This window comes from Bombina bombina, chromosome 2 (genome assembly GCF_027579735.1).
Source record: "Bombina bombina isolate aBomBom1 chromosome 2, aBomBom1.pri, whole genome shotgun sequence".
In the NCBI taxonomy this organism is placed as follows: domain Eukaryota; kingdom Metazoa; phylum Chordata; class Amphibia; order Anura; family Bombinatoridae; genus Bombina; species Bombina bombina.
Window position 1 is genome coordinate 215,093,221 of NC_069500.1, and position 14,728 is coordinate 215,107,948.

At 35.1% G+C, this 14,728-nt stretch overlaps 1 protein-coding gene across 1 annotated transcript in view; it reads right to left on the bottom strand.

Annotated features, from left to right (window-relative positions):
• The window catches only part of HAPLN1 (hyaluronan and proteoglycan link protein 1), a 189,963-nt gene that overhangs the window by 3,176 nt on the left and 172,059 nt on the right, over window positions 1–14,728 (bottom strand). The window contains exon 4 of the mRNA XM_053701473.1: window positions 7,756–8,058. Within this exon, the coding sequence (XP_053557448.1) occupies window positions 7,756–8,058 (303 nt within the window). The remainder of the gene's footprint in view (window positions 1–7,755; window positions 8,059–14,728) is intronic.

Below are 14,728 nucleotides of genomic sequence, written 5' to 3' on the forward strand. Positions count from 1 at the left end.
TAAAAGAAATCATTAATATAACTATCCCCAAAAAAATAATGCTAATGTGCGCATAATACAATCGGATAACACAAATGAAAGAACATTTAGTATATTCCTTTACTACCAATGAGAGTAGACAATAATATAATAAATGAGCTAGTAGTCCTCATATCATTGATGACCATTAGGCTGAAATTACAATATTATTCGTGCTTTTCCAGTCTTGCAGCAGGTTATAAAGGGTAGCTTTTGAAGCCTTGATATCCCAGAATTTTCTGTTTTTAAAAAAATAGCTAGCTCATCTGTTAAGACTTGCTTCATTGACTGAAGTAGCATGGTTACTACTCATCATGCTATTGTTGTTCCCCCTGTACCCGCAGCTCTCTTTAAAGCTGTTCTTTTATTTTAAACCATAAAAGAAATCAATTGCCAAAGCTCTGTATCTTTATACGGGTGCCACCTTCTTGGTACATGCATCTTATTGCATCCTGTGACAGATGCAGTGCACTTTCACAGATCAGTGGCTTTTTGAAAGTTGTACCTTTCACTATGGATCAGCTCATACAATAGAACGCAGAAGAGTTACATGTTTGCAGTTTTTTACACAGTTTAAAGGTGACATAAAAGAAAATCTAAAAAAAAACTGCAAGTATATAGAGCTCCTGCTTTGTATTGTGCAAGCTAAACTGAAGTGCATGATACAGCTTGTCAAGCATGCAACAATGTCTGTGAGTGTTCGCCACTTTGGTCACAGGGTACAAGTATACTTAAATTCCAAGATGGCAGCGTCCAATGTAAAAATGCACAAATTCACCAACCAACACATTTGAAGGGTTAAAATAAGAGAATAACTTGTTTGAAGGGTTAAAATAAGAGAATAACTTTGAAGACAGCTACAGGCACATGAAAAAAAATTGCCTGGAGAGTAGTAACCGTGACACTGTAGTTGTACCTAGCAGTTTTGTGCCACAACATTCAACTGAAATTAACCTCAACGACGTGGTAAATTACTTGTTAGTTCCAAAAATCACCTATCATGCATCCTATGCCACCCATGTAACTCATACTTTACACTAGCCTCCAATAAATTAGTAAGAGACACTACATGGGTGCAGGCTAGCTATTAGGGCACACTATACAGATACAGACCAGCAGGTGTGAACCAGCAAGTCTCTATATGCAAATAAATGCCAGCACTACATAGGTGCTACGTGATAACAGCAGGTACACAAACAGAGCAATCAACCAACTAACAGATGCTAAATTTCTTTTTAAATTGCATGAGTGGTGCCACCACTATCTCTGAGCTACGGCTTTCATTCTCTGTCATCACAACCTACCACTCTTTACAAAGCTCCCGCCCACTTTCCAGTAGACAACAGAGATTGCATGTACGCTGAAGCAGATCTCGGTCTCAATAGGTTGACTTATAGCTCTACTTAATTATTTGTAGAGGTATATTTCAGTAGTAGCTCAATACCACTCTTTACAAAGCTCCCGCCCACTTTCCAGTAGACAACAGAGATTGCATGTACGCTGAAGCAGATCTCGGTCTCAATAGGTTGACTTATAGCTCTACTTAATTATTTGTAGAGGTATATTTCAGTAGTAGCTCAATACCACTCTTTACAAAGCTCCCGCCTCCTTTCCAGTAGACAACAGAGATTGCATGTATGCTGAAGCAGATCTTGGTCTCAATAGGTTGACTTTTAGCTCTACTTAATTATTTGTAGAGGTATATTTCAGTAGTAGCTCAATAACATCATAATTAAAGTATACAAATTAAAAAGATCCTGAAATGACAATGTTCTTCTACAAGGAATTCCTTAAGAGCAAATCAAATTTAATAACAGAAGTAATAATTAAATTGACAATAACATAATAATTCTGCTGCAAACAATGTTTATACTATTCAATACAAGATTTAAAAAGGTATTGAAAAACCAAGCAGTAATGTTGAGAAAATCATGAATATCATTTAAAGCTCTGAAGCCCAAAGCTCTCTATTACTTCAATTAAAAAAAAAATATATATATAGCGCCTCTACAATAGTATACTGAACAATGTATAAAAGGCACAGCACTAGAGACTGAAGAAAATGAGCAATACTTCCAGATCCCTGTTTGTGCTGCAGCATAATAAAGCTTTCAGCTTTTGTATTGCTTCCAAAAAAAAAAAAAAAAAATCTGTTTCAAATGCATTATTGAAAATGTGTTTTTTAACATGAACCTTAATGCACACTTGTGATAAGAAAACACTGAGGAAATTTAAACAGTTTTTTTTACCATTTAGAAGAATTCTGTGCTTTTACTTTTTTTCAGACATTGTATAACTGAGCTTTTACCTAATCTTAAATGAACATACGTTGTTAAACAAAGTCTGGGAAAGCCAGCGAGGAAAACAATTGCTATGGAAACAGCACACTTAAATTCACATTAGAGTCTTCAAATGCCAGAAATCTGTGTTCTCAGTCTAATGCTTCCAGAAATAACATAATCTTATCAATTAATTGCGATATCACATGGTTTAGATGAACAACACACTGATGAAATAAAATAAATGGCTTGCCTAAGACCTATACATTTTGTTACACCTTCCATATATTACATAAAAACTGAAACTTATATAAAGTTTTGTCAGCTTGTAATACTAAATTTACAGAAACAGTGAAATAATTAAATTAGTCCATAAAGAGAATTTTAATACATTTGATTGCAAACCTCTAGCCCAGTTTTATAGAAAACATAACTACTGTATTTTGAGAAAACGTCAATTGTCATATTGCCTTAGATAAAATAGTCCATAACAGCATATATAAATTCATGACCGCTCAGTGTCCACATCATAAAAGTGAACGTTATTAGCATATCCAAGGAGCAACCAAGCAATAAATGAGGGTGTAGTATTTTATATTATGGGCTCCATTTATGAAGCTGCGGGCACAGATTGAGTGTAGCAAGATTGTCTGAGCTGGTTTGAAATGCTAATTAAGTAGCTGTAGTATTAAAGGGATAGAAAAGTCAAAATTAAACTTATATGATTCAGATAGAGCATGTCATTTCAAGACACTTTTAAATTCACTTCTATTTTCAAATGTGCTTCGGTCTCTTGGTATCCCTTGTTAACAAAGAATACACACATATCCTACACTAATGGGAGCTAGCTACTGATTAATGCCTGCACATAAGTGTCTCTTGTGATTGGCTGACTAGATGTATCAGCTAGCTGCCAGTAGTGCAATCCTGTTCCTTCAGAAAAGGATAACAAGAGATTATAGAAAATGTCATAATAGAAGTAAATTGGAAAGTTGTTTAAAATGGTATGTTCTATCCAAATCACGAAAAAGAATTTTGCAGTTTCCTGTCCCTTTAAGACTGCTAATACTTAGTCTCTCCACCACCTCAAGGGTGGGAGAGTTAAATCATCCTGGTCAGAGGTGAGTGGCTGCACAAGCAATTGTGTAATGATAACTGCTAGCATCAGATGCTGCCCACTGCCAGACGGAGAAGGCAGCCAGTAGCACATTAGTTATACAAAAAAGCACTAAAACATAGTTTTCTAAGCAAGTCTGCTATAATTTTGTTATTTAAACACAAAACAAAAAGTAAAGCATTTTAGGATTGACACAGAAGCACACTAGATGCCTATTTTATAGAATTCTAAGCCCTGGATTGTTTTGTCAATTAAAGGGATAGTAAACACCAAAAATGTTATTGTTTAAAAAAAAAATCCCTTTATTTAACGTTTCCCAGTTTTGCATAACCAACACTGTTATAGGAATATACTTTTTACCTCTGTAATAACCTTGTATCTAAGCTTCTGCTGACTGCCTCCTTATCTTAGATCTTTTGACAGACTAGAATTTCAGGCAATTAGTTCTGACTTTTAAATAACTTCAAGTATTGAGCACAATGTTATCTATATGAAACACGTGAACTAACGCCCTCTAGCTGTGGAAAACTGTCAAATGCATTCAGAAAAGGGGCAGCCTTCAACGGCTTAGAAATTAGCATATGAGCCTACCTAGGTTTAGCTTTCAACTAAGAATAACAAGAGAACAAAGCAAATTTGATGATAAAAGTAAATTAGAAAGTTGTTTAAAATAACATGCCCTATCTAAATCATAAAAGTTTAATTTAGACTTTACTATCCCTTTAAGTGTATGTCTGATGTACCAATTATAAACTATTGGTGCTTCTATGTCAATATAGTCATATAGCTCCATAATGGATCCATCTAAAATGTTTACAGGGATAGGCAAGTTGTCAGTACACGGACATTGGTGTCCGTGATTAGCCCCTGCAGTGTCTGCCACAACCTTAGTATATATTTTCTTTCTGATTAAATAATAGAAATTATAAAAATATTTAGTGTGAATAAAGTTAGTGGCTGCTGCTTGTCAAGAGACTGCTAGCGATACTGAGTGATAAGTTATGGAATAAGTTAAAACCTGAGTGAACTACTGGATGTGTATCTGCATCAGTATAATAACACCCAGCTTTATACAATGACACAGTAGTGACACTGGCACATGCGTATAGCCAGACAAGGGCTGGTCATAGGGTCAGTGGTATCTGCATCAGTATAATAACACCCAGCGATATATAATTATTATTATTATTATCGGTTATTTGTAGAGCGCCAACAGATTCCACAGCGCTAGACACAGTAGTGACACTGGCACATGCGTATAGCCAGAGGAGGGCTGGTTATAGGATCAGTGGTTACTGCATCAGTATAAAAACACCCAGCACTATATAATGACACAGTAGTGACACTGGCACATGAGTATAGCCAGACAAGGGCTGGTTATGGGGTCAGTGGTATCTGCATTAGTATAATAACAGCCAGCACTATATAATGACACAGTAGTGACACTGGCACATGGGTATAGCCAGAGAAGGGCTGGTTATATGATCAGTGGTATCTGCCTCAGTATAATAACACCCAGCACTATACAAAGACACAGTAGTGACACTGGCACATGTTTATAGCCAGAGGAGGGCTGGTTATAGAATCAGTGGTATCTTTATCAGTATAATAACACCCAGCACTATATAATGACACAGTAGTGACACTGGATCATGGGTATAGCCAGAGGAGGGCTGGTTATAGGATCAGTGGTATCTGCATCAGTATAATAACACCCAGCTCTATACAAAGACACAGTAGTGACACTGGCACATGCGTATAGCCAGAGGAGTGCTGGTTATAGGATCAGTGGTATCTGCATCAGTATAATAACACCCAGCACTATATAATGACACAGTAGTGACACTGGGTCATGGGTATAGCCAGAGGAGGGCTGGTTATAGGATCAGTGGTATCTGCATCAGTATAATAACACCCAGCTCTATACAAAGACACAGTAGTGACACTGGCACATGCGTATAGCCAGAGGAGGGCTGGTTATAGGATCAGTGCTATCTGCATCAGTATAATAACACCCAACACTATACAAAGACACAGTAGTGACACTGGATCATGGGTATAGCCAGAGGAGGGCTGGTTATAGGATCAGTGGTATCTGCATCAGTATAATAACACCAAGCATTATAAAATAATGTTTTTAATTTCAAATTTACCTTGGTGACCTTCACTAAGGTCTGTACTTTGGAAAATGTCCTCCACAGCCTTTGTCTGTGCCTATCCCTGAGTGTTTATTTAAGGAAATTTTGATCACACCAAAATGGAACTTTTTTTTTTTTACACCTTGAAATATAATATGTAATGTTAAAGTGGCATTTTCTAGGTTTTAATTTTCCATTCTACAAAATGAGAAGTCCCTAAAGATCTATAACCTGTTTTGGATAGTAATCCTACTAATTCCTGATTATAATGACAACAGATTGGAACAGATGCTTATATTTTTTTTATTAGATTATCTAGGATTTTGTCATGTATAATTCATATTACTGTTATTTACCATGTTTGGTTATATGAGAAACAAGTTAATTGCTCAGTTTAATTTTACAGCTTATATAATTAAAAAAACATATTAACATTAAAAAATGGTTATTTCCGGTGTATCACCATATGAATGTGTATGAGAAGCCATGAGACACGAAACCCCAATTTTCATGATTTAGACAGAGGATACAATTTAACTTTTTATTTTCTCTTTAATTTACTTGTATTCTCTTGTTATACTTTATTGAAAAGTATATAAGTAGGCTCAGGATTGTGCACGTTTCTGGAGTACTATATGGTACTGGCAGCAGCATTGCAAGAATACATTAAACAATGTTATACATCTGCAAGAGCGCTAGATAGCAACAGTGTTGGCTTCCATGTAGTATGTCTATTTAGGAATGCTCTTTAACAAAGAATACAATGAGAATGAAGCACATTTGATAAAAAAAGTAAATTGGAAATGTTTTTGTTTTTAAAATCTTTAATATACCTTTAAATAACTTCCCATGGCATATAATGACTTCCACTGTCAAGTATACCATTGTTACATTTTGTTTAAAAACCATTACAAACCAATGAATAAAAACTAAAAAAAGAGCTCTACAAAACAGTCCACTTTAACATAACTAAAAAATAAATACAAATTAGAGTAAAAAGAGACAAATGTGTCAGTTTTGATATAGTGAGACATGACCACAAGACAAGATAGTTCACATAGTCAAGTCAACTCTTTATAAATCCTTCATGCTGACTTTTGGTTTAGATGAAAAGTACTGACCCCGCCTCTAGAACTCCCCAGAACTCTTGCAACCACAACAGAGAGCACATTTTTCATGTCTGCAAGGTTGCCAAGACAAATACTGTTCTTCCCAGCTACAATACTGTAACAATGCAAATATTTAAAAATGAAACAAATTTAACCCCTTAACGGCTGCGACATACCCTGTACGTCGCTGGTAGTTAAGGGATTGTGTGGCTATAATGGAACCTCCCCCCGGAAGGCTTGATAAAATAGCATGGGCTTGCCTCTGGCAGCAAGACTGCACTATTGAAAGCAGCACCCCCATAGAAAGACCCTATATGTTGCTGGTCATTAAGGAGTTAAAGATCCTGTTTTTTCCCAGTGTTGGTTTTATATACTCAATTACCATTAATTTTTGCTGTTCAAGATATCATGTATTGGGACATTTAACACAACTATATATGGTAATAGAAGGACCGGCCACTGGTGATCCACCAGAAAACACAGGTGAAATGAATCTCAATTAATTTTGAACATGATCACGAAACTTCCCAGCAGCATAACAAGGGTTTTTTTAATAAAGCTCAGTGTCTAGGAATAGGGGAAAAATATATGCAAAACAGACTTAAGCTAAGTTAAAGTGGGGAAGAATAAACATAGATATTTTACACAAATTACAGCTGTAGGAGTGGACACTTACCTGGGGCTCTGCATAGAAACAAAACAAAGCCATAATCAACTTCAAAACAAACAGAACACTCCACCAACTTGTATAAATCCATTCTTCTGATCGATTGACAGCTCCTACCTGCTTGTGATTGGCTGTGCAAATATGTATGGCCCTGTCCGCCAGTGGATGATAAATTGAGCCCTAAATGCTAAGTGCTTGAATTTACCTGTTTTGTGATACTTTGTTTTCAGACTAAATTCAAAATTAAAAAATAAATAATTATAGTCGGTATAGTGTTGATATCCTGGTTGCAATATTAAGGCATTGTAGTGAATTCTGATATCATTAATGTAACTGATAAATTGTATGTATTAGATTAAAATAAAGGATTTATTGTTTTTTTTATCATATTTTCTTGTGTGATAAAGGAGACAGCTACATTTCTTACCTTTAAAGTTTGACGTGAAACAGAAGACATCATATCTGCCTTTATCTTTGTCTCTGTATCCATAATTCCGGACTCCAGGAACAGTGTTTCTGCCTCCACAAGGTTCTCTGGGGGTTGTTATAGGGTATTGCACAGATCCATCGTTAAGCCAGCCTGCATTACACCAGTCCAAGCCCGACCTCCATGCATCATATAGTTGATCAAATGAGGCAATAATGGAATCCTGATCTTGACATGCCTGCTGGGCTTCATGAAAGTTCAGGTTGTATCTGCCCAGTCGTGGAAAGAATGGATAAACCACACCTTAAAAAAAGAATGATTGATAGATTATTTGCAGTGGAACGTTCTTGGAATACAGATTAAAAAACACAGAATGCAACCATGGACACTACACAGTGTGGTAGCAATGTTGCCAGCATCAATACCATAGACTTCATTGCTACAGGAGGCGCAAACTCCTACAAACCATTTGGATGCCACAGAGGGATGCATTGTAGACAAAATGTTAACCATAGCCATCCAACCATGGCATCCAACAGTTAACAATAACCACATCAAGCTTTCAAAAGTAAACCCTAAACCTTGCTATAACCCTAGTCCTAGCCCTAATGCGTTAACCATAGCCTTAACCATAGCTATAATCCTACACTGTCAGAAAAAAAGGTTACACTTGGGGTCTGTTTGTGAACACTTAGGGTACAACTGCTTTGGTTGTACTCTCAATGAGTCATAGTTACAACTTAAAGAACTAATATGTACCATTAAGTGGTAAATAAGGTAACAATATGTTTCCAACTCTCAAAGGATCCATGTCTGTACCATATAATCCCCAAAGATACAATCGCTTGTGTGACCAAAATCACTTAATTAACATATTAATGTTTAGATTTAGAGCATCAAGATGATGACTTTTACACATAAAGTAAATGTATTAACTTAAATTACAAATAAAATAAATGTAATTTTAAACTATATATAATAAACAAGAGCTGTTTAAGAACCATTTTTTTAAAATATAATAAATACATTAAACCTCAGTGTTGCTACTGTTATTTTTTTTTACAGGTTTTTTGAATTATTATTATTATTATTTAAAGCTAGACAAATACTTATATACTTATCTCTCTAAGCAATGTAGGCAAATGTATTTTGGATGTTATTTAATAAATGTGATGAAACAACATGTTTAATATGCTGTATTGAGTATAAATAATGCCTTTACTGCCCATTCCCCAGTTTTGCACAACCAAACATTGTTATATTAATATACTTTATAACATTTAAAGGGACAGTCAACCATAGAATTGTTATTGTTTTAAAAGATAGATAATCCCTTTATTACTCATTCCCCAGTTTTGCATAACCAACACAGTTATATTAATATACTTCTTACCTCTGTGATTACCTTATATCTAGGAACCTTCTTCCAGCCCCTTGATCACATGACTGTGACTGTTTATTATCTATTGTCTTAAATTTAGCATTGTTTTGTGCTAGATCTTAAATAATCCCCTGTGCCTGAACACAGTGTTATCTATATAGCCCACGTGTACTTTCTGTCTCTTTGTGTTGAAAAGAGATTTAAAAAGCATGTGATAAGAGGCAGCCCTCAAAGGCTTAGAAATTAGCATATGAGCCTACCTATGTTTAGTTTAAACTAAGAATACCAAGAGAAAAAAGCAAATTTGATGATAAAAGTAAATTGGAAAGTCAATTAAAATTAAAAGTCCTATCTGAATAATGAAAGTTTAATTTATACTTGACTGTCCCTTTAAGCCTCTTAATTTCTGTCTGTTTCTAAGCCACACAGACAGCCTCTTATCACATGCTATTTTATTAGCTTTTCACAACAAGAGACTGGTAATTCATGTGAGCCATATAGATAACATTGTGATCTCTCCTGCGGAGTTGTGCATGAACCAGCACTAATTGGCTAAAATCAATAGATAATAAATAGTCATGTGATCAGGGGGCTGTCAGAAGAGGCTTTTATACAAGCTAATCCCAGAGGTAAAAACTATATTAATATAACCATGTTGGCTGTGCAAAATGGACAATGGGGAATAAAGGGATTATCTATCTTTTTACACAATATTATTTTTGGAGTTGGCTGTCCTTTTAAATGGCCAAAATTGCACAATTTTTAATGGTAGATTATGGTACCATAGCACTGACGTCCAATTTAGTCACCTAAGGTACATATTTGCCTTTGAAAGGTACAGACGGCAAGGGTACCAACATGTGCCCATATTAAAGGGTACAGTGGGTGTATGTTTGAGGGTGCTGCCCCAGTGACATGCTGTTGTATGCCTAAAAGTACAAATGTTGCAGATTTTTTCTTACAGTTTCTTAAAGGATTAACTAGCACTAACCCCAACTACAAAAAGTCCCCACTCATCTGTCACTGAGATTGGTAAACCGTGGCATATTCACAGCAGGATCCCATGTGTAGCAAGACCTTGGTATAGATAAGAATTTTGTACATGACATTTTGGCAGGGATATTATTGTAAATAATATTGTGACCACAAAGATGCAGCTGATCTCTATGCTCATAGTGATGTACACTTACAAGCCCTTATATCTCAATAATGTTAATAAGGCGACTTTATATCTGTATAAAGGGATATTAAATTGAAATTTTATGTTATGTCAATAAAAGAGCAGAGATAAAACAAGTTACAATCTTTTGGCTAAAAAAGGTTAAAACCTGTTTTAAAAAAAAATGATATGCATGACTGTGTACAACTTGACTAAATAAATAAATAAACAGATTCTTGCACCTGGGACCTGTGGTTTCTGATTATGCCTCTGATGGGGGAGGTGACATAGACAGCTCAATAAAATATAAATTAATAGAAAGCAAGACATTAGCAACACAATTACTAATCTGTGTCTACGACAGAGGTCTATATTTTATAATGTTTTATTACACTGAAACTTCTGCTTCCAAAAAAATTTCTCCCAGCATGAAAAGTGTTTCAAGACAATTTTAGCACAGTAACATAGTAGGTATAATTAAAAAGAAGACTAAGGGGTCGATTTATGAAGCAGCGGATGCTGCTTCCAACCCACTCCGTTTCAGGTCCGCCTGAAGCAAAAGTTAAGAAGCAGCAGTCGTAAGACCGCTGCTCCTTAACTCATTCTCCACCTCTGAGGCGGCAGACAGCAATCAGCCCGATCGGATACGATCAAGTTGATTAACACCCCCTGATAGCGGCCAATGTGCAGGGGGCGGCATTGCACAAGCATTTCACTAGAAATCCTTGTGCAATGATAAATGCCGACAGTGTATGCTCTCGACATTTATCGATGTGCGGCAGACATGATCCGCTACAGCGGATCATGTTCGCCTGCACATTAGTAAATCGGCCCCCAAAAGTCAGTTTAGTTCATCTGTTTTTTCAATACAATGTTGTCACATTAATATTGGAGATGTAGATGGAAGAAGACAAAAAGTCAATTAAAGGGAGAGGAAACCCAAAATTTTCTTTTGTGATTTGGATTGAACATACAACTTTACTTCTATTATCAAAATGTGCTTCATTCTCTTGTTATCTTTTACTGAAGGAATATTAGCAGCTAGCTAGTTAGCCAATTACATTAGACAAATGTGTGCAGGCCCCAATCAGCAGCTAGGTCCCACTAGTTTAGGATATGTGCATATTATTTTTCAATGAGGGATACCAAAAGAACAAAACACATTTGAAAATAGAAGTGAATTTAAAAGTGTCTTAAAATTACATGCTGTATATAAATCATGTAAGTTTGATTTTTACTTTTCTATCCCTTTAAGTTCAACTGCTGAATACTATTTGTACAATAGTAATCATTAAAAAAAAATCTTCCCATTTAACACAAGCAATCACAAAATTGGATTATGTGTTCATTCTTTTTAGAGTTATCTAATATATATTCTTTTTACAGGTGCGGCCATATTGCTCTTATAGCAAAAATAGTTTTCATTGCTGGAAAATAAGCCTCCTCTACTTTTAATGTAAAAGTGTGTTTCCTCTTGTAATAAACAGTCCTCTTGAGACATTTCTATACTGACCATGAATATATTTATATAAAAGGAATCATATCTCCTTTCATATACCTCTTTCTTTATTAAATGCCACCAGTTTGGAAAACCTCTCTTCATAAGTTAAACCCTACATGCCCTTTATTAATTCCATAACCCTTCTCTGAACCTTTTCTAGATCTGCTATGTCCTTTTTACTAGTTGGCCACTGCAATGCATATTTCTATGTTTTTTTTTCTGCTTGCATTCATACCCCTTATTTGTATTTGAAGCTGCTACCGGTCTTTGAGAACTACTTTTTAGCACAAGAATATTTTCTGTAAACACTTTGAGATTGTAACATAAAATATTTAATTATGCATAATATAACACAATGACTGGGGTAAGCCCTGTCTTCTCCAAACCTAAAAGACCAGCAAATACAGTACATTTGCATAATCAACAAATGCATGATAAAAAGTAAAAGGCTCTCCAGCTTTCAGAGAAATAGCAGTTCAGACTTCACAGGGGCTGGATTCACTGACTATTCAAAATAAAAAGGGTGCAACTCTCCAGGCCTGCAAGTTATCTCTCATTTCTATGTAAAGGATAGACAATACCAGTGAAATACATCACTATATGATATGAGAGTTTTGCTACACTTCTGTGTTACTTTAACAAATTAGGATCATACTTTGTATGGTTCTGTTTATGTTTACAAATTGCATTGCACCTTGAATTTGCTGCATTGTAAACTAAATCTGACTGTATTGTGGTAAGCCTCTTTTTATACTATGGTGTACCAATCACAGTGCACCAAATTTATAAGAGGAATAAGTATACAGTACACAACTAGTTATTTTTAACAGTAAATATAAATAGGAATATATATATTTTAGATGCAGGAAGGTATCACTTCCGGTTCAAAGGCAAATAATTTTGGCGCAAATTTGGTGCACTGTGATTGGTACACCACAGTATAAAAAGAGGCCTAATCATGCTTACCACAATACAGTCTTGAAAAAGGCCCAAGGAAGGGCCGAAACACGTTGGCTATTGATGGTAAGCCCCATTTCATTTAAACTAAGGATTTTCTAAACGTTATTGCACTATTTGTTTTTGTTCTGTATTCCACAGGTACACTGGGAATCTTATCTGTTTTTTATCATTTGGATTTTGGATTTAGGATATTAGAACGAACACTTCTTAACTATCTTCATTTTTTGACTTGTATTTTTATCACTTTTTGGATTTTTTTGGATTTTTTTGAATTGTTATTGATCACAGCACAAGGACACTACAATTTTTCATAATTTTTTCATAATAGTTTTTTCACATTTTTTTCAAATTTTAAATCACACTTTATTAAGACAAACTTCTTGGACACCTTCACAGTTATCACCCTTAGGACCAACCCATCATAGGGCAGAATTGCCCCTAAGGAACTTGGAACAATATCATAAACCCTGAAATCAGGGATTGTCTATTACAAATTGGAGACACTACATATCGTTTACACATCAATTGTATTTAGGAATCGCTATTTTTAATCGTTTAGGATTGTACTTTTAATGTTTTAATATTTAGGATTGCATTTTTTGTACCTGCCATATGGTTTTACTCATATTTTTTACTGTATTCATGGATCCATGAAAAAACTTCTTTTTACTTTTTATATATCACTACTATGTTTGATACTATATATGTTTCTGTATGAGAGGATATGTATCTGTGTGTTGAGTAATTTTAACACAGCCTGATTGCAATTTTAAATACCTTTTATCGTGTTTGTATGAATAAATTTGTTACACTTTTTCACAATCACATTAACGTTATTTATATATATCCCGGCCCACTGTGAGGCGCTCCCTAGATTCCAATTTAAACTGTAATATATACTAAAATATAGACAAAAGCAAGTTAAATTGTAGTGATTTGGAATTGATGCATATCGAGCCTTTATATCAGCCCCAGGGGTTCTCCAGTTACCTGCTCTCTCGAATGTGAACTTTTGTATCCCAGAGAGCTTCATTACTTTCTATGGAAGGCATCTCTCTGGGATTTCCAGGTTCCTTCCCTTTTCTTTGAAAATTCAGTGAGCCTGCTCTATAATTAGAATTTGGAAAATCACAATCCTAAATACACTGCTGTATACAAAATAAAATACAAAATGGAAAGTGCAAAGTATAAATGTAATAAAATGTAATTATTTGAACTGTAATTTATATAAAATAGAAAGCACAACATGTAAAGGCAGCAGGACTGTCATGTCATGCAGTGCTATATTGCACTGGACTTGTCTCTCCTTAACATACAGAAATGCAGGGAATGCCCCTTGGAGAAGCAAAGCAAAATCTCCCTATTGAAAATTTCACTAGGGATCTTGCAGTGCTGGAGGATCATTTTAGAATATCTCACCTGAGCGGAGAGGTTTTGAATATCAGGGCCTTATTCTGAACAAATGAGTGGTAGATTTTTTCTGACAAATGTCAATGTTATGTCTATTTCCACTCCCTCTATATCATGTGACAGCCGTCAATTACAAATGCATACGTTATATGTATATTCTGTGAATTCTTGCACATGCTCAGTAGGTACTGATGACTCAAAAAGTGTAAATATAAAACAACAGTGTACATTTTGTTATTGGAAGTAAATTGGAAAGTTGTTTAAAATAGCAGGCTCTACCTGAATTGTAAAAGTTTAATTTTGACTTGAGTGTCCCTTTGGATTGGCACCTCTATATAAGGAAAGTGGTGGGTATAGTTTGCCTAATGAACAGCAGTTGCAACAAAGAAGGTGTTAATCTGTTCTAATAACTTTCAGACACTGCTGATTTATTGGAAGACTGCAAATTCAGTTACAAATTGTTTACTGTCCCTTTAAAGTGAATGTCAATTTTGATGCTAAAGTGCCTGGTTTTTAAAAATTTGATTAAAAACGGGGCACTTTAATTCATCAAAATTTACAT